This window comes from Pseudorca crassidens, chromosome 11 (assembly GCF_039906515.1).
Source record: "Pseudorca crassidens isolate mPseCra1 chromosome 11, mPseCra1.hap1, whole genome shotgun sequence".
NCBI lineage: Eukaryota > Metazoa > Chordata > Mammalia > Artiodactyla > Delphinidae > Pseudorca > Pseudorca crassidens.
In genome coordinates this window covers 20082856-20104383 of record NC_090306.1, presented here as the reverse complement: position 1 = coordinate 20104383, position 21528 = coordinate 20082856, and the positions used below count along the sequence as shown (strand labels likewise).

At 37.8% G+C, this 21528-nt stretch overlaps 1 protein-coding gene across 3 annotated transcripts in view; it reads right to left on the bottom strand.

Moving 5' to 3' along the window:
• The window catches only part of IRAG2 (inositol 1,4,5-triphosphate receptor associated 2), an 89459-nt gene that overhangs the window by 30765 nt on the left and 37166 nt on the right, over nucleotides 1-21528 (bottom strand). Inside the window, exons 17-23 of one of the 3 annotated variants that reach the window (XM_067695925.1) lie at nucleotides 17312-17426; nucleotides 16726-16888; nucleotides 9548-9609; nucleotides 8378-8458; nucleotides 7716-7812; nucleotides 5056-5203; nucleotides 4205-4286 (exon numbers count right to left, since the gene is read on the bottom strand). In XM_067695925.1, coding sequence (XP_067552026.1) covers nucleotides 4205-4286; nucleotides 5056-5203; nucleotides 7716-7812; nucleotides 8378-8458; nucleotides 9548-9609; nucleotides 16726-16888; nucleotides 17312-17426 — 748 coding nt within the window. Of the gene's footprint in view, nucleotides 1-4204; nucleotides 4287-5055; nucleotides 5204-7715; nucleotides 7813-8377; nucleotides 8459-9547; nucleotides 9610-16725; nucleotides 16902-17311; nucleotides 17427-21528 lie in introns of those variants that run through there. The other 2 variants (XM_067695926.1, XM_067695928.1) reach the window with 2 other exon arrangements.

Sequence of the window (21528 nt, the reverse complement as noted above, 5' to 3'; positions counted from 1 at the left end):
TTCTGCAGATTCAACAATTAACAACCTATGGCCCATCTCCTTTCATCTATACCGTCACCCACTAAACCTACCTTAGCATTGTTTTGAAGCATATCCCAGATACCATAGACATTTCTTTCATAAATATTTTAGTCTGAGTCTCTAAAAGATGAGGACTGGAAATAATTTATTTCCTTTCTTCCTCTTTATGCTAAAATATCCCAAATAAATAGATTTCACTGGGTCATTAAAGTAGCTCTGTTCTCCCCAGGAATGTCCCAAACTGGACCCCAAATTATTTTACTAAGACACGTTCTTTTTGAGGTATTAGTCTTGCTAGAGTCCTTTGGTCACCCAAAGATCCCTTATGAATACCGATGTTCACTCTTATCTCCTATTGTGCTTTCTGAAAAAGATGCTAGAATATAGCTTCCTCTATGAAAATGGGAGAGGAATTAAAAAAATAAATCTAAGCTTCTCAGGAACACCAGTCAGAAAGCAAGAGGGCGAGACTGTCAATTCAACAAGTCCACTGGGTGCTCACTCAATGTTTTAAATAGAGCCTGTAGGGAGTACAAAAATAAATAAGTAAATAGGCATTCAACAAATATTAATAGAGCAGCTACTGCATACCAAATCTATTCAGGTTGCTAGATGCACATTGGTTAATGGCCAAAGGCACTCTACACCAAGCTTATAATCTGATACAGGAACATGTTAAGAAAACAAAGAACTACAATATAACCAAAATATAGACGAGAGGAGCACAGAGTTACTGGGGTCTAAAAGAAAAGAGTGAACTTATTTTTTTCCTGAGTGCTACGGTTGAGAAATGAGGAAAATGAGGCCTGAATGACAAGACTTTTCCATAGTAGCAGAGAGGTCGAACCAGGGAAAACCCTCACTTCTTGACTTCTAATCCATTACGATTTCCATCTCAAGAAGGGCTAGAGATGCTCGATGGTAAACATTTCTCACTACCACAAAAGGTTTTATGGAACACTTGGTTTTTGGAATGGGCCTTGATAGTCAAATAGAACTTGACAAGTGGAGAAGTGGAAGTGTTCTGGGCAGAGAAAACAGCATAAACAGCTTTGTGTCACATATTCCAACGATACAGACCACCTGGTTTGGCTGACATTTAGGGACAATTATAAGGCATGGATGGGGAAAGGATGGAAAGGTAGGTTGCAACCAGATTAGACAAGAGCTTGAATACCAGGGCAAGTTGTTTGTTTTGAAGGCCCTCAGGAGTGATGAAATTCCAAGAGTTTGAAGCCAAAGAGTTAGGAAAACACAACGATTTAGATTTATGGGTCGCTGGGACAAACACGGATTATATGCTTTGTAATTTTAATTTCATGGTTCATCCTAATTCTTATGAATGAGAATGCATAGATAAGCATTATCTAAGGAGAGAGTTCTATTTGTTTAAGAGATGGGTGGGGGGCATGAAGGGGTAGAAGGTGGGGATTTACTCAAGGGACAGGCATGAGGGAGTCAACAGGCTGCCCGGATTCCTCAGTGGAGCAGAGGAAAAGGGAAACGGTGGACATTGGTGGGAACAGCCATGGAGTGCAGCTGGCAGATTAGTTCCTGGGGCCTATGGAAGAAATGGCACAGAGGCAGCAGGAAAACCTTCAGGGGATCCGTACATTTCCGCAGGAGCATTTAACAGGAGTTTGTCTTGTGATCTCCGTTCGCTCCTACTTCATGGGTGTCGAGACAAAATAATTCGGTCACATATCCTAATGAGAGTGGATTAGGAGCTCCTTTTAGATACAAAAGGGAGCAAATTTATTTCTTAGCCAAAAAACTACTTTCAAGGTAACTAGGAGTCGTTATTCTGATTGAAACGTCTAAATTCAGTGTTCTCAGAGGAGTTGTAAGAAGGGATTAATCTTTGAAGCTATACAAACTTGAATTTGAATCCCAGGTTTGCTACTTACTAGTTGAGTGATCCTGGTTAAGTTATTTAACCTCTCTGAACTTCAGTTGCCTCATCTGTAGAAGCAGAGAATACTGACCATTCAAAGTTGTAGAGAGAATTAATAACATGGCACGTGGAAATGTTTTCCTGCAAAGCACCTGGTACACAACTGATGTTGGTTCTTTCCCCTTTCTTGGTGAAATCAGTACCAGATAAAAGGGAAATTACTAACAACCAAACATCCTGTAAGCTTCCAAGTTCAACTTCCTTTATTAAAACTTTACAAGAACTGCTAAGGAATAGCAAAATAGATTCATTTCCTTTTTCTTTCCTTTTCTCAGCTATTCAATAGGATGGGGTACTAAGGAATGGAAAAATGTGAGATACATACACTTAAAAGAATAAGAACAACTCATATAAATCATTTTTTTTAAAAAAACTCATTTTTTAAAATGGACAAAAGATCTGGGTAGACATATCTCTAAAGAAGACATACATATGGCCAATGAGTGCATGAAAAACGCTCAACATCATTTGTGATTAAGGAAATGCATATCAAAACCACAAGATACCACTTTATATCCACTAAGATGCCTATAACCAAAAAGATAGACAAAAAATAATAGATACATGTATATATATAACTGAATCACTTTGCTGTACACCTGAAACTAACACAACATTGTTAATCAACTATGCTCCAATATAAAATAGAAATTAAAAAATCAAATTTAATTTAATTAAGAAAAAGATAGACAAGTGTTGACAAGGATGTAGAGAAAATGAAATCCTCATACATTACTGGTGGGAATGTAAAATGGTGTAGCTGCTTTGAAAATCTGTTTTGCAGTTCCTCAAAGTGTTAAACATAGAGTGACCATACAATGCAATAATTCTACTCCTAAATATATACCCCAAAGAACTGAAAACATATGTTTACACAAAATGTTTTACACTAATGTTCTTAGGGGCATTATTCATGGTAGCCAAAAAGTAGAAACAACCCAAGTGCTTATCGGTGGTGAATGGATAAACAAAAGGTGGTATATTCATACACTGGGGTATTATCCAGTCATAAAGAGGAAGGAGGCACTGATAACGTGCTACAACACGGATGAACCTTGAAAACATTATATTAAGAAAAGGAGCCAGTCACAAGAGGTCCGTACTGTATTATTCCATTTATATGAGACATCCAGAATAGGCCAGTCTGTAGAGGCAGAAGGCAGATTAGTGGCTGCCCAGGGTGGAGTGGGGTGGCGGATAGGGGTAGACTGCTAGTAGGTGTGAGGTTTCTTTTGAAGGGGATCAAAATGTCCTAAAGCTGATTGTGGTGATGGCTGCACAACTCTGAATATTTTTAAAAACGTTTAATTGAACAATTTAAATTGATGAATTGTTTGGTAGGAGAATTATATCACAATAAACCTTTTTTATTTTATTTTATTTTATTTTATTTTATTTTATTTTATTTTTGTGGTACGCGGGCCTCTCACTGTTGTGGCCTCTCCCGTTGCGGAGCACAGGCTCTGGACGCACAGGCTCGGCGGCCATGGCTCACGGGCCCAGCCGCTCCGCGGCATGTGGGATCCTCCCGGACTGGGGCACAAACCCGTGTCCCCTGCATCGGCAGGCGGACTCTCAACCACTGCGCCACCAGGGAAGCCCAATAAACCTTTTTTAAAAAAAGGAAGAGTGATGGATTTCCAGATTCTGGAACAGAATGGTCTGCTCCATTTGACTGAGAAGATCACGTTCCCTCAGGCTCAGACTGTTGACCAAGGAAAGTGCTCCAGGCACATCTCCACGACCTGGGGTGTTTGCCTAAGTGCCCTCAGCTACTCAGTATTCTCTTCTTGGGTAGAGAAGTACTATTAGCACCTAACTGCAGCCATGGGTACTCCTTGGGCTTTGCCTTACTCTGTACAGCAAAGTACCAGCACCTCAAAGATTATCTAGCCTTTACCTCGAGAGAGTCAATGAGACCTGAGACTCCTGATAGCCAATAGTGAATTTAAGTCCCAAACCAGCCTGCCTTTCAAACAAAAAGTTCAGCACACTTCATCAAAATCTCCATTTGGTTATATATCCTTGAGTTTATACTATAGAAGGGGTAGAAATTCCCCCAGATGCCATCAAAGGTTGACATTTCTCATGTATCTGAATTCTGTGGTATAAGACTTGTACTTGCCATAAGAGTCTCTATAATACTTAAACAAAACAAAACAAAACCATAGAAGAGGGTCAGGATATGGTAGACCTAAAAATGAAGTTGAAATATAGTCCAATACTCACTTCCATACTTAGGTCATTATTCATCCTGATGCAACCTGAAAGATCTGTTCCTGGGTGGGGACCACTTGTAGGGCCTGGACACCTAATAATAGACAGTAAAGTTCCTTAATACAGGTGGAAAAACTGCAAATTTCAGCAGATACCAATCTATCACATAGTTCCCCTTCCCTGCCCCAATTTTACCGAATTTCTAATTAAGTTCATGTCTTAACGGAGACAATGATGAAAGAGAGCTCTAAGCTCCATCAGAAAGAGAGGTTATAACCATAGAGAATCTAGTCCCAAATGAAAATGAAGTATTTGCAATTCAGAGTCTTGCTTCCTGACCCTCGATACAGAAAGGAAACTTCATTGGGGTGAACAGTGCTCACAAACTCCACTGACATTTCTGAACTTTTCCTAAGGAAGAAGTGTCTGTGTACTTAGAGAGGTGAGTGAGCTCAGATGAGCTTTGGTAGAGGGTATGTGCGAGCACAGGGATAGAGTCCCAAAGACTTGTTCACCTGGAGTGTGAAGGAATAGAAAGATGATCGAAACCTAGCTGAATGAGTTAACCTAGCAGTACATAGTATATTCCTAAAAACTGGGAAACATTTTAAGCAACCTAATTTGTCTTTTACACTTTAAGAATGGATATCATGAAATTCAAAAGAGCTATAGAGAAAACTATAAAGGTATCTTTGTTTTAAAATTGTCAATTTTCAGAAAGTTAGAGAAGTTACACAATAAAAGTTCCACAATAAAGATGTCGTGATGTCAAGATATGAAACTTTTACTGATTAAAAGTTTAGGCAATAGGAATAGGCCACCCACGAAAAGTAGGCCAAGTGTATTTTGCCCTTTTAACTTACTTGTGCCTTCCAGTCACATCCAAAGCACCTTCCTCTACTTCTCCATATTTGGGCCTTTCACGTGAAGCATGGATTCGGTTGGCTACACATGAGAAAGGTGTCAATTCTAGTCTTGGAATTGCTGTAAGACTCTCCAGATACAAGGCATCTGCAGTAGAACAGAAAAGAATAAATATAGAAATTAATGGTTCAAATTATATATATATACTATTTCTTTTCCTCTTGGGAGATTAGACCATTTCTGAAAAAACAAAAGTCAGTTCAATTCAATTAACATTTTTTTTTGAATTTTTGAATTTTATTTTATTTATTTTTTTATACAGCACGTTCTTATTAGTTATCCATTTTATACACATCAGTGTATACATGTCAATCCCAATCGCCCAATTCATCACACCACCACCACCCCCCGCTGCTTTTCCCCCTTGCTGTCCATACGTTTGTTCTCTACATCTGTGTCTCAATTTCTGCCCTGCAAACTGGTTCATCTGTACCATTTTTCTAGGTTCCACATATATGCGTTAACATGCGATATTTGTTTTTCTCTTTCTGACTTACTTCACTCTGTATGACAGTCTCTAGATCCATCCACGTCTCAACAAATGACCCAATTTCGTTCCTTTTTATGGCTGAGTAATATTCCATTGTATATATGTACCATATCTTCTTTATCTATTCAATTAACATTTTAACATTACAACCCCCCACCCCCTAAATTTTGATGCCTAGTTATGAGGGGTAGATATGTCAGTTACTTTTTTAAGCAGGAGGTAGGGGTGAAGGAGGAGAAACAGAAACCCTTACCTAGTAAGCAACTAGAGGGGTCAATAACAATCTGCTACCAGGGGGCAAAATCCAGCCAGCCTCTTGTTTTTGTAAATAAAGTTTTATTGGAACACAGACACACCCATTCATTCAGTATCATCCAAGGTTGCTTGTGGGCTACAACAGCAAAACTGAGTAGTTGCTGCAGAAACCGTACAGCCTGCAAAACCTCAAATATTTACTATCCGGCCCTTTACAGAAACAGTTTATCAACTCCTAAAGAGAAAAACAGTTTGACATTGTAATTGTAAACCACTGAAGAGTGCAGGAAATAGGGTGGCAATTTTTTTTTTTTTTTTGAGGAAACTGTCTTGTCACGTTTTTCTGAGTATAGGAAGCAGCAGAATTTAATAGAAAAAACATAGGCTTTGAAATTAATCACAATTTTTAGTTCAAATCCTGACCCTGACACATAAACCAGGTGTGTGATCTCGGATAAATAACTAAACCAACTCAGCCTCAGTTTACTTACATATAAAGTGCCACATGGGGACTTCCCTGGTGGTCCAGTGGTTAAGAATCCACCTTCCAATGCAGGGGACTCGGGTTTGATCCCTACTTGGGGAACAAAGATCCCACATGCCTCGGGGCAACTAAGCCCGTGCGCTGCAACTACTGAGCCCACGCGCCACAACTAAAGGGAAGCCCACGTGCCGAAATGAAGTGCCCGTGCGCTGCAACGAAAGATCCTGCTTGCCACGACTAAGACCCAATGCAGCCAAAACTAAATAAAGAAAATTTTTTTTAAGTGCCACATGACCTTAGGCAAATTATTCAGTGTTCCTGCTAACTTATCTTTAAAATGTGAATTACATTAGCATCTACCTCACAGGGATATGGTGAGGATTAAATGAATTAACAGGTACATGAACATACAGGTCTGCAAATTACTCAGTGTTCCTGCTTCCTTATCTTTAAAATGTGAATTACATTAGCATCTACCTCACAGGGATATGGTGAGGGTTAAATGAATTAACAGGTACGTGAACATACAGTTCTGAGAGCAGAGAACTGTTCCTGGCACATAGCGGGCACTCTTTCAGTGCTGCCATAGTATTGTTACCATCACTGAGTTAGTGTGGGTAAAATCGTCTCTGTAAAGCACTTATCTACTGTCTGACACAAACTGGCCACTTGTTAGTAGTGGTAGCAGTTTTCTCTCTTCTGGTTGAAATGATCCACAAGTCACTCTACTTGCTTCTTATTCCTTCTTAAATTTATTTTGATAATCATCCCATTTCTTTTGTCATTTCGGAACCAACCATTAACTTTTGCTTTCAAGCACATCCAGGTTGTGATGAGAGATACCACCACTTTCAGCGTTTCCTAAGATAAAGTTCATTCTCCTTAGACTGGCATTAATAGTCCATGAGGTGACCTACAACATGCTCCAAACTTAAATTCTACTCCATCCTGACCCAGTGACTTATCCAGCATGGACTCTTCTCCAAACACTTAAAACTTTTGCATTTTTTTCCCCCTCATGTCATTCTCCCCAGTTGGAATACTTTTTCCATGCTTTTCGCTTTTCCAAATGCAGCCCGTCTTTCCATGCCTGGTTCAACACTCATTTCTTCTACAGAGCCTTCTCTGAACCCAGGTCTTACTTCCTTAATAGTCTGTGAGTTACTTTAGGACTCACTTTCTAGTATACATAAAATAGTGCCTTGCACAGAGTAGGTGGTCAAATATAAGTTGACTGATTGAATTCAGGGATAAACATCTAAGTTTCCAACATTTGCTATACAATTGTGATTAATTATTTTCCCTCTCAAGAAGAACCCCACCCCCAGCTGTGTCTGACAGGGTATAGGAAAGGGTCTATCCACGCTTACCCAGCAGAGGTGTGTACCAGCAGGTATGTCTGAAGGTCAGGGGTAGCTGATGTATTCTTGCTTCTTGACCACTATATCGTTTATGGCAACACTGCTTCTGAACAGAATATCAAGTACTATTAGCTTTCCAAAGGGCTGTAATATATTTCATAATCTCTCTTCATCTCCAAAATTAGAAAGAATATCACTGTTCTCCCGCAAGAGAGTTTGAGAAGAAAATAAATGACATCAAGTAACAAAGTTTTCATGCTTTGGATCAAAAGGGACGTAGCTTATAAGTAAAAATGTAATTCTTGTTAAAAATCACTCTTCAATAATTTAACAGAAAGATAACATCAATTCCCAATAATCAACACTTTCATATAAACAAAGGCTTTGAGGAAAGAAATATGAGTGAGGGGCAAGTTTAGTTATATAATTCTTCTTCATGATACCGTAATCAAAAATTTTAAATAGTACCATTTCCTAGGGCCTATCAAAATTGTGTGTGTGCACATGATAAAGAAAAAAATAGGTATCTTGCATTGTCTGATACCCTCTCAAGAAAATCAGTATAGCTTAGAATTCTAACTTTCTAATACACATTGGACTTAACTTTCTATTTTGGCATAATAGGAGATTCACAATTGGCACTTAAATAGTTTCAAAAAGCTTAAACTCACCAACTGTTCCTGGAGAGGTTGGTGAATTCTATCCGTGCAGGACAAGGGATCGTAGTGAGGAAATTCCTCATCTAAACAGCTCTGTCATGAGAAAAATGGTGGAGTGCATTCAAAGACAGAATGATGGGAGAGTGACAGATACAAAATACATTAGATTTAAGATGTGATGCTACCTGAGAAGGAGAAAATGGACTAGTTCTTTATCTTGTATTTTTCATTAAGGGAACAAGTTTGTAATGGTAAACCTCTCACTGCATTTCCCCCATTACTTGTTCTAGGAATGAAATCCAAAGATCAGGAACAGGAAACTGAATGGCTTTGTCACTGAAATCTTCAAGCAGAGACCAAAGAAGCTTGTTGGAGACATAACTCAGAGAGTGAAAATGCTGTCTGTGAAATTTCGACAGCAATAAAATTGCGACTTTTGTCCAAGAGGTAGATACATGTCTATCAGTTACATTGTAATAGAAAATTGGTGTTCTTGAGATGATTATGGAGATTTTTCCAGTTCAACTTATTGTAAGGGGATTTTTCGGCACTCTGCCTAGCTTAATCTCCTACATGAATTTTTTTTTTCTCCTTAAACAGATGTGCCTGCATTATGCCCTAGAAACAGATACATGCAAATATCACCCTTCTCTCTTTCCTCCTCCAGCCCCTTCCCTCCAGTGCCAACCTTGCTGTTCCTTATGTTCTTTATTTATGAACAGAAAGGAGAAATTCACCAAGTGTCAAAAGGGAAAGAAATACATTTAACTGTACCATGGATATCTTGAGACATCCAGACAGAGAGGAGTTGAAAGTTTAATTCAGATAGGAGAGAAAAGAGACAGCAACCATCAAAGTCCACTCAAGAGTCTCAGAAAGGAGGTGCCTAAGACTAGCAAACTGGCCCTTTGCTAACAGATACAGTTCTGAAATGCTTCCTCTCTGAAAGATGTTATTAGGAGCCACGCACTCATGTGCATTCTCCCCTCCTGTTTTGCTAAATGCTTTCAGTGCATAAGAAAACAAAGTCTACCAGAGCATCTTTTCTAACTTGATTATTTAATTTTATGGCTAAAATTATTATATATTATAACTTAGCTTCAAAATCTTAACACCAACTGGACAACTTGCCCACAGTAAACACATATCATAGAGGTTTGGGTCTTTTTGTTTGCTTTTTACCTGAAACAGCAAGCCGTGGAGTTGTCCTTTAATTAACTTCTTTCTTAGTGACTCAATTGTTGCTATAAAGAGAATTTATAACCAGATTAATATGACAATTCGTAACCCCCTTTTCCCTTAGTTCATTTTGTAAACTTTTTTTCCTAAAGATTTTTTGATGTGGAAAGATTTTTTGATGTGGACCATTTTTAAAGTCTTTATTGAATTTGTTACAATATTGCTTCTGTTTTCGTTTTTTGGCCCCGAGGCATGTGGGATCTTAGCTCCCCGACCAGGGATCGAACCCGAACCCCCTGCACTGGCAGATGAAGTCTTAACCACTGGACCGCCAGGGAAGTCCCATTTCATAAACTTTTAACAGCTTTCAATTTGAGGCCTGAGGAAAGGAAAGAGAAAACAACGGCTTCTGAGAATGACGTTCTCAACTCATGACTCGTGAAACTGGGAAAGCAGAAATAAAACAGGTAGGAGCAACTAAACCATTATTGCCCTTGAGTATTTAAAATTAACCTTGATAGATGCAAGTGAATTATCTTCTAGAAGTGAGTCACAGAATTATTCATGCTAAAAAGGGAATACACCTCAGAGGTCACTCGGTCCAACCTCCTACCCATGGGGAAATTGTCTCTTCAATAAGCCTCTGCTTGAGCTACAAGCAATGGAAGCCCTGGAAATGGAGCCATAGAATCTCAGATTCCTACAAGTAGGTCTGGGATCATGAAGACACTGATATCCTGAAGATTTAAGTGGATAAATGGTTATTCGTGGAGCCGAGATCAGGCTCATAGGACAACGCTCCGTTCACTATACTCTTTTGTGAAATTAAAAATATGTGTCTCTCTACTTAACTGAAATCTGCTTCCCAGTAACTTCCAAATTGTCCTCTCTGGAATAATGAAAGTGATAAAAATACCTATTTAACTTCTTAAGTTAAATAGCAACATATTACTTATTTGACAATCTATACCCTTTGAAAGATAGCCAAGAACCAGAAAATAGGCTGAAATCTTGGGAACAACCAAAATAGATGTTGATATCCATGCCCTTTATCCATGTGGCAGATCCTCACAGTTCACTCAGACAGTGGGCTCTGAATTTATACATAATTCTCACAAGCTTGACTGTTTTCTCAGCCCACAGATGATTAAAAACAAAAATTAAATGAGGGTACGAAGCTCTGTTAGATGGAGGTGTATTAATAGCTGCCACTTAAAAAAAAAACCCACTAACAGCCAGGAAAATTAACAGCAGATACTCTGGTGTCCAAAACACATAGAAATCTGGTGCTTCTTATTTTAAAGACCAACAGTTTTATATCTCAGTAGCCTGAAGAAATTCTGCGCCATGAAAATAATGCTAATACATGTAGAAATTACAGAATCTAATTATAAATATTTTTCAGGGATAAAGAGCTTGAAAAGCTTCAATTATGTGGAAAATTCCCCATGTAAAATTTATTTTGTAAGAATATTTTTTTGTAAAAATAACATTTCCCAATTAAGCTTGACAGTGTTTATGAGGCCCACAAGGAGGAAAATATATTTTTAAACTATTTCCAACATATGTAAGTTAAGAAAAATTAAACTCTTAATACTTAGAACTCTAGTAAAGATTCAGTTTTTAAAAATTCTCTGTGTTAACTGTATTAAGAAGTAAGCCTCTGTCCTCCTCCTGACCTATATCTGAGCAACAGCAATCAAAGTTTTCAGAAGTGGCCAACATTATGCTTCTGAAGTTGTGTATCTCAAAACACTGTCTTTGAATTTCCAAATTAAGCTTGTGTTCAGAAGAAATAATGAGTTAGTATAAGACTGTCTAAATTGCCCATCTGCTTTCCCACCAGGCAATCTTGATTTTTAGAAATAGTCCATCTCAAAACAAGTTCCAAGTTGTAAACCTCATTTCAACAGATGTTTTGTGCAATGGGTAGCAATTATTTTCATATGTTTCATAAGGCGAAACAAGCTGGCTTATGACGTTAATTTGCATGTACCTTTGCATTCTTCTTTATGTGTTTGGAGTTGGACCTGCCATGTCTCTAGGGCATTTAGGTTTCACATGGAAGCAACTAAAACAATGGCCACTGTTTCCCCTGCTGTTGCCATCTGTGAGGTAGGATGAGAACAGTTGTCTTGGATACATTTTCTTTGAAGGAAGCTGAGATAAAACAACTTTCTAAATGACTATGCACTAAAGCTTTCAGGCAAAGGCCCTGCGATTAATTGGCTGCTGAAAATCAAAACCATGATATTGAGCTGTAATAATGTTAGGTATCAATAAGCGTTGACGTTTATGGATTATGGACCTCATAACACTGTAATATAATGTGTTACTCAATGTTCTATAGAATTGTGCATTACAAATATTAAAGTTCATTGAAATTCATAGACTAGAAGAAAATAATTCACAACCCACGTATCTGTCAAAGTTCTTGTATCCAAAATATATAAAGAAAAGAAATCCTACAACTCAGTAACAAAAGGACAAGTGACCTAATTTGAAAAAGGGCAAAAGACTTAGATACTTCACAAAGAAGATATACAATGGCTAATCAGCCCAACAAATTAAAATCACAGTGAGATACTCCGTCATGTAGAGAAAATGAAAAAGACTGACATCACCAAATGCTGGGGTTGTGGATACCTGAAACTCCCATACATTGCTGCTAGGAGTGTGAAATGCTACAAACTCTATGGAAAACCGCTTGCAGTTTCTTAAAAAGTTAGAATTACAGCTCTACTATGATCTAATATCTCTGCTCCTAGATATTTATCCTAGGTTAAACAAAAACACAGGTCCACACACAGACCTATACACAGATGTTCATAGCAGCTTTCTCCCTAACAACCCAAAACTGTAAATATTAGGTTGGCCAAAAAAGTTCGTTCGGGTTTTTCCATAAGATTATGGAAAATCATCTTGGCCAACCCAATCATTTAGATGTCCAATAATAGGAGAAAAGATAATCAAATTGTGGAATGTTCTTACAAAGAAATGTGGCTCCACCATGAAAAGGGCATCCCATTGATAAATACAACATAGATAAGTACTACGCTCAAGGAAACACGCACACACAAAAGTATGTACTGTATAACTCAATTCTCGAACAGCCTAAGCTAACCCACCAGTGATAGAAATCAGATCAGTGGTTGCTCCTTGTGGTGGTGAAGGTAGAAGTGGGGAGGAACTGTTTTCGCGTACCGAAAAACAAACAAACAAACAAAAAACTACAACAAGAACGAAAACAATGGGGCTTATAAAATAAATAGGGTTAGGAAGAGACCACTAAAAATGTATATGCAACATTGTAACCAGAGCGCTAACAAGCACAATTAGTAGTAGTACTTAAAAAGATAACATGGATCACTGAGACATGCAACTTAAAATGGCTAAAGGCTGACTCCCAGGATGCTAGAAATGCACAAAAACATTGGAGTGGAAATGCTGGTGACACTTTAAATGGCACAGTGCTGGTGGGGTGCTGAGAAAATGCAGATGGAAGTGGAACTCTGAGGCAGTGGGGCTGCTACAGCAACGCGGGCAGGAATACAACCTGCCGCAAAACGGAGCTCTGCGGGGCTGGGATGGCGCGTCTCTGGGAGGGAGGCCCAGGTGCAGACCCTTGTTTTTTTTGTTTTTTTGTTTTTTTTTTTTTTTTTGCGGTACGCGGGCCTCTCGCTGTTGTGGCCTCTCCCGTTGCGGAGCACAGGCTCCGGACGCGCAGGCTCAGCGGCCATGGCTCACGGGCCTAGCCGCTCCACAGCATGTGGGATCTTCCCGGACAGGGGCACGAACCCATGTACCCTGCATCGGCAGGCGGACTCTCAACCACTGCGCCACCAGGGAAGCCCAGACCCTTGTTTTTAATTTTCTTAAAATAAAGGTGAAAGTCTCCTGCTGCCTGTTAGCAGCCAAGCTGAGGGCTTTTTCCTCTCCTGCTGAAGGTTATAGTTGTATTCCTACCAATCCAGGTCCTAGACCCAGGAAAATTGTGAATGAAATGCTCATATTATCCTTACACGTCTTCACCCATTTGTCAATCATGAAAGAGACAATTTACGTGATAGAAACATACTCTAGCAGAATAGACTGTACCCAGTATGGCCAAGCATTAGCCACTGTTTGCATTTGTTACGTTATTTGTAAATTAACAACTCTGGCATTTTCTGGAAGAAGATACTGAGGCTCAGAGAGGGAAAGAGATTTGCCCAACTTTATCAAAGTCTTTTGTAGACTTAGAATCTAGGTTTGTTTAACCTCAAATCCCATGCTCTTTATCTTTGTGCAATACTTTCTCCTAGATTATTTCATCCATACCTGCATCTTTCATTTGGGAAAATGTAGGCCCCCATCCCATCAGAGCTGTCCAGCAAGCTGTATTTGACTTTGGTTCTCTCCTTGGTGCTCACCCCAACACCTGTGTTTAAGTGTCTCCATCACCTGAATCCCCCTTCCTGTCTCATTTCCCTCTTGTGTACTGACTGCTCAGGACATGTGGCTCTCATCTTGCATTCATCCTCAAAACCGTAGGCTGTTATCTGCCCCACACATCATGCCCTCCACGCTAAGAATAGCAAGCTAGAAGAGAGTTTCCAGTGAGTTCATCTAGGTGAAAGCCTTCTCTTAAATATAAAGTTCATATCAGATACTATGTTCAAATAAGGAATTATAATATACAGGAGGTTCTCAGGCTCTCTCTCCAAAGAAATATTTATGGTTTCTAAAGGAAATACAGTTTCACTCATTGTCTGTTGAATAAGCAAGTCAATGAAGATTTTACGTAGATAAGGGCAAAAAAGGATGAATACTAAAGGGGTGATAGCTTGGATTAGATCATTTAGTCTATGTTTCCTGCACATTGGATTCACCCTAATATGTTGCATGCATGCCCTAGATCTAAGAAGCTTTATTCCTTTTTAAAGCAAACATTCATTTACATATGCACTGTTGCCTTTGTTAAGATACTTAGATACATATGAAGAAGCAGAAGAAAGAAAATATATGTTACCGTTCAAGAAATTTAGTAGTTCTAATGGTGCATTTCAGGGGGGCAAGCAGGCACACTAATTACCTCATAAATCAGTTCAGTCCTGATGGCAACTGAAAACTGGAACAATATTATTTATTCAACATTAAACTCAGGTATCCATCAGATGTCATAAGCGACTTCCTACTTCCAGTTTGTGAACATTGTCATTGACCTAAACATTTGGACACAACAACTGCATCCTCACACAATTTGCTAATGACCCTGTCTTAGATGCAGCAGAAAGCAATTGCCGTAACACTTAGTGAATTTATGAAGCTAACCGGAAAGCTTCACAAGAACTAAGTGGATTTAAACAGTTTTGTTGTCTGACTCAGAATTCAAACAGTATGTGATGGCAGTGGTCATGGTGGAATGTGTGAGGATGTGTTTGTGTTGTAACTGTCCTACCTTGTTGACGTTTGTTCACAGTCTATCTGGAACATCTGCTCTATAGACTTTTTGAAAATATGTGCTACCCTCTTCTTATAAAGGTTGATTTTTAAGGGCATTATTGGAAAGATCTTCGTAAGCAAAGGGTCTTAAGAGCAAAATGTTGATAGGTATGCCTTCTTTGGGCAGCAAAAGATACTAACAAGTAAAGGAGCTAATAAAGCCTGTGAGACTGTGAGCAATTCAAGACAGAAAGGAAGCATCCACCCTACTTTATCCAGCCAGAAAAAAAATACATGCATTCAACATAGGGCAGCTTTCATATTCTATTTTAAATGATACTTGGACCAATTATCCCCTGAGGATAGACTGGGAAGACACCAGCAAGTTCATAACATTGAGAATGTATATTTTGGAATAAGTTACAAAGGCTGACTTTTCCAAGAAGGTACTACAAGCCATAGTAGGTTGGAGGAGGGGATAAATCCTTTGTTTTATAAAACTATGGGGTATAATATTGATTTAAGCAAAGGATAAAAATAACTGGATCAAACGATTGGACCTCTAAGCACAGTGTCTAAAGCAAACACACCATAAACCAAATTTGGAATGCCTTAACGAAGGCATGTTCATGGCTCAAAATTAACAACTCCAATCACAAGGGGACATTCTCCAATGCCCTCTGAGCAATACAAAAAAAATAACATAAAGATTATGTAATTTAAAGCATGCTTTACATTGTCTGACAGAGTTAAGCAGAGTAAAATGACACTTACTGTTATTGAAAATGATCAAGTTCTACAAGGCTTAGAAATAAAAATAATAATAAAGTGTTGAATAACCACTGCTATCTTAGAACTAGCCAATTCCTTTAAACTCTTAAAGAGCTTTCTCAGATAACAGTAGAAAGGGTACAATAAATCCAAAACAAACACAAGTCTGAAATTTTCCATCACTAGCTTACCTTAAGTTTCTATTTAGTTATTACCCAAACCAATAACTTTCTATAAAAAGAACCTTTATACTGCTAGAACGAGAAGCTGGCTGGACAAAGGCAGTTGTCTGATAAATGGTCACATACATAAGCTTCATTTTTACTGAACCATGTTTCTAGAATAAAATAAGCTTAAAAATAATCTGACCTCTGTAATTTGACAATTGTCTTCTCACCCCCAGTCCTCAGTAAACGCTTATCTACTTTTAGGTAAAATGGCAAATGTTCTAGTTTTTAAAGTAAAATATATAGGTGAAGAACACAAAATTTTAAAAGAATTTTCACACATATATAATATTTTGATACACATTGAATTCATAAGTATTTTGCTCAACTCTAAAATTACTGCTTAAAAGAAAATAGAGAGGCAGGGCCTCTTCTACCATATGATGGGTACAAACCAGCTAATAAAGTCAGAGTAGAATATGTAAACAATTTCCAAGTTCAACTATCTCATGCATACAAGATTTTTTTCCATGTTTACTTTTACAGATATTGAGAGGTTTTGTTTAATTTTTAAAGAAATAACAGTCATGGAAAAATCCAGCTTGTAGTAGACAACCAAAAGGGAAAGTTAATGGTTAAATCCATCCACCTAGCCACTAGGCAGATCTCTCTGGAAGCCCATAACACTGCTTCTGGAGCCATTTCATCATCATGAATTCAGTAATAAGATAGCAGCTGGAATCTAGAAAAATGGCTGTAGTCCTTCTGCCCCACCTCAGAGTGGACCGAATTCAGACATAACAAATACTTGCTACTCACTTTTCGGTTTTCTTGTCTTCTGCTCAAGTGTCTGGCAAGTGTTCACTAACTCAGTATTTATAGTCTGGAGATTTCGTTGATCCGAAATTGCTTCCTCTAATTTACGCAGCAAAGGCTTAGCTTTTTCCCTGGCAGAGTGGGCTGCCTGATCTCCATCCTCCACCTGGATACCGACAGTTAATGCTGGATTTTAGCAGGGTGGCCGGGAAAGAAAGCAATTGAGCACTCACTCTTATGCACACGAAACTGAAAATGTGCTTTTCTTCTCAGGGCAGTGATAAGCCTCCACTGAACTTCTGCAATTCTGTGTTTGCATGGGCTTCGTATGCCTGAGCTATTTCTACAGCGGCAAAAGTCTTGGTATGTCAAGTCGCCTCTTTCTGCAAAGTTGCCTCTTTCATCAGCAGTCTGTTGACACCGCCTCTTACAACTCCCCCTTTACTTCCTCCACTCACTGCTAGTCGAGAGGGACTGAACTTTGCAGTTCCTCTTTGTTTTTTTGGTTCCTCCTCCATTTTTACTTCAGGGTTTTAAGGACATCTGAGGAGACTTCCTGTGCATATAATGTAGTCAAAGGCCACCTTACCTGCTCCGCTGCCCCCTCCAACCATTGGCTGGCTTCTTGGACCTTCTTCCTGAGGATGGCTTCCTGGTTGACAGCATCCTCTTGCAGTTGTGTGATGGCTTCTAGTTGTTTCTGCCTAGTTAAAAAAAAGTCCAAACCACAAGCTGTCAGTGACATTTCAACTAAGAGTCACCCCCTGGGAAGTTATGACAAATTCAAACTTAATATACTTCCTCAGAGATGAGAGGAAAAAGTGAAAGTATTTACAATATAGAAAAATGCTTCACAAATATAGAATTTTAATTAAAGCAATCGTATTGATCACTTAGTCTGATAACCTCACTTTACAGATAAGAACATTTAGTTTCCTATTCTACACTGGAATATTCAGTTCCCCACAAGCTACATTAATAGTACTTAGCTACGTTGGCACTACAATAAGGTCACTGTGACAGGTACCATATTTACATAGCACAGCTAGCTTTGTCAAAAAAAAAAAAAAAAAAAAGAAAGGAAAGGAAAAGCGAAGAAGGGAAAAGAAAAAAGAGAAAAAAAGAAATAAGTGCTTTGTTTCAGGACCTTAGCCTTTCTCCTTAAGAATTGTCAGTCATGGTATAACTATGTGCCATGAGCACAGGAAGGGCTGCTCCCAAGAACAGACAAAAGTTAGCTGTTAGTATTTCCACTGCAGTCCTCTCTTTTCTAAAGTCTTTCCCCTCCCTTTCTTCCTCACCCCAAATCTCTTAGTGTTGTTATGTTACTTCTCTTTTGGATCCAACCCTAATTCCCCAAATATATAAAAATGCATCTGTTAGCTGATGAGATTATTTAAACCATGTTATATATCAATATATCAATGGCTATCTGGAAACAACGGGACCTGAATAAGGGTCTTAGCTCAAATGAATGAGAACCTTTGGGAGTTTCAAAGCAGTGAGGAAGACACTGTCAGGTTTAGGCCTTGTGCATACCTCTCAAATGTTAATACATAGTCAGAATCCCATTGTACATTGACATAAATCCAGCCCTGATTACAAGAAGGACCATATGAGAGACAAAGATGGTTTCAGAGAATGCTTCACCACTATGGTAAGCCAACAAACAAAACCCTAACCAAAAATAAAAACAACCTAACAACCTAAACACACATTCTACTGAGCATTGTCCAACAGCATGTAGTCAGTTTTTTCTTTTTTTTTTTAAATTGTGGTTAAGAACATTTAACATGAGATCTACCCTCTTAGCACTTTAAAGTGTACCATACAGTACTGTTAACCATAGGTTCAATGTTGTACAGCAGATCTCTAGAACTTATTCATCTTGTGTAACTGAAACTTTATAGCCGTTGAATTACAACCATCCATTTGCCCTTCCCAAGCCCCTGGAAACCACCATTCTACTCCCTGCTTCTGTAAGTTTGACTACTTTGAATACCTCATATAATCGGAATCATGCAGTATTTGTCCTTCTCTGACTGGTTTATTTCACTTATCATGATATCCTCAAGATTCATCCACGTTATCACATGTGGCAAAATTTCCTTCTTTTTCGAAAAGCTTTCAAAATCATTTTTTTTAAAAAAAGCTGAGTAATATTTCATTGTATGTATATACCATATTTTCTTTATTTATTCACCTTTAATGAACATTTAGATTGTTTCCACATCTCTGCTATTATGACTATTGCTGCAATGAACCTGAGTGTGCAAATATCTTTTCGAGATTTTACTTTGAATTCTTTTGGATATATACCCAGCAGTGGGATTGCTGGATCATATGGTAGTTCTATTTTTAATTTTTTGAGAACCTCCAAACTGTTTTCCATAGCAGTTGCACCATTTTACATTCCTACCAACAGTATACAAGGGTTTCAATTTTTCTACACCCTTGCCAACACTTGGTATCTTTTGGGTTTTTTTTTTTTTATAATAGCCTTCCTAACAGGTGTGATTCATTCATCATTGTGAATGACTCATTGTGGTTTTTAATTGCATTTCCCTGATGACTAGTCATGTGGAACATCTTTTCACGTACTTGTTGGCCAATTTTATATCTTCTTTGGAAAAATGTCTATTCAATTCTTTTGCCCATTTTTAAATTGGGTTTTTTTATTGAGTTGTAGAAGTTCCTTCTATATTTTGAATATTAACCTCTTTTCAGATATGTGGTTTGCAAATATTTTCCCCCATTCAATAGGTTACCTTTTCACTCTGTTAAATCTTTTGCTGTGTGCTTTTTAGTCTGATGTAGAACTACGTGCATATTTTTTCTTCTGTTGCTTGTGCCTTTGGTTTCATATCCAAGAAAGTATTGCCAAGACCAATGTCATGAAGCTTTTCCCCTAAGTTTTCTTCTAGGAGTTTTACAGTTTTAAACCTTATGTTTTAGTCTTCAATCCATTTTGAGTTGATTTTTGTATATGGTGTAAGATAGGGTTCATCGTTATTCTTTTGCATGTGGATATCCAGTTTTCCCAGTATCATTTGTTGAAAAGACTATCCACTCTCCATTGTGCATTCTTGGCACCCTACTTGAAGATCAGTTGACCATACATGTGAGGGTTTATTTCTGGACACTCTATTCTATTCCATTGGTCTGTAGCTTTGTAATATATTTTGAAATCAAAACGTGTGATACCTCCAGCTTTGTTCTTCTCTCTCAAGATTGTTTTGGTCCTTTGTAGTTCCACATGAATATTAGGATTGTTCTTTTCTATTACTGTAAAAAAATGTCATTTGAATTTTGGTAGAGATTGCATTGAATCTGTAGATTGTTTCGGGTAGTACAGACATCTTAACAACATTAAATCTTCCAATCCATAAACACAAGATGTCTTTCCATTAGTTTGCATCTTCTTTAATTTATTTCAGTGTTGTTTTATAGTTTTAAGTATGCAAGTCATTATCTCCTTAAAGTTTATTCTTATTTTATTCTTTGGATACTATTTTAAATAGGATTGTTTTCTCAGTTTCCTTTTCAGAAAGTTTATTATTAGTGTATAGAAATGCAACTGATTTTTGTATGTCGATTTTGTATGTTGCCACTTTGCTGAATTTGTTTATTAGTTCTAACTGCTTTTTGTGGAGTCTTTCTATATACGGATCACATCATCTCCAAACAGAGATGATTTTACTACTTCCTTTCCAATGTGGATGCCTTTTATTTCTTTTTCTTGCCTAATTGCTCAGGTTAGTACTTTCAGTACTACGTTGCATAGAAGTGGTGAGAGCGAACATGCTTGAGCTGTTTCTGATCTTAGAGCAAAAGCTTTCAGTCTTTCATCATTGAGTATGATGTTAGCTGTGGGCTTTTCACATACGACCTTTATTATGTTGAGGTAGTTTCCTTCTATTTCTAGTTTTTTGAATATTTTTATCATGAAAGGTGTTGAATCTTATCAAAAGCTTTTCTGCATCAATTTAGATGATAATGTGCTATTTATCCAACATTTTTTTAATGTTGTGTATCCATCTTGCATCCCAGGGATAAATCTCACTTGGTCACGGAGTATCAACTTTTTAATGGGCTGTTTAAAATGGTTTACTAGTATTTTGCTGAGGATTTTGTATCTATATTCATCAAGGATGAATAGTTTTCTTGTAATGTCTTTGGTTTTGGTGTCAGAATAATGCTGCCCTCATAAAATGAACCAGGAAATGATCCCTCATCTTCAATTTTTTGAAACTGTTTCAGAAGGGCTGACATTAATTTTCTTTTAATGTTTGGTGATTCACCAGTAAAGTCATCTGGTCCTGGCTTTTTACTGGTTGGGAGTTTTTTGAACACTGCTTCAACCTCTTTACTAGTTATGAGTCTGTTCGGATTTTATGTTTCTTCCTGGTTCAGTCTTGATAGGTTGTACGTTTCTAGGAATTTATCCATTTCTTCAAAGTTTTCCAATTTATTGCTGTATAATTGTTCACAGCAGTCTCTTATGTCCCATTTCCCCCCTGGTGGCATCAATTTTAATGTCTCTTCCTTCATTTCTCATTTGAGTTTTCTCTTTTCCTTAGCCTAGCAAAAGATTTTCATTTATCTTTTCAAAAACAAACAAATCAAGTTTCATTGATATTTTAAAAATGTTTTTATATTATCTATTTTGTTTATTTCTGCTCTGATCTTTATTATTTCCTTCCTTGTGCTTACTTTGGACTTAGTTTTTTCTTTTCTTTTTATAGTTCCTTGAGGTGTAAAGTTAGGTTGTTTGAGATCTTTCTTCTTCTTCTTTTCTTTTTTTTG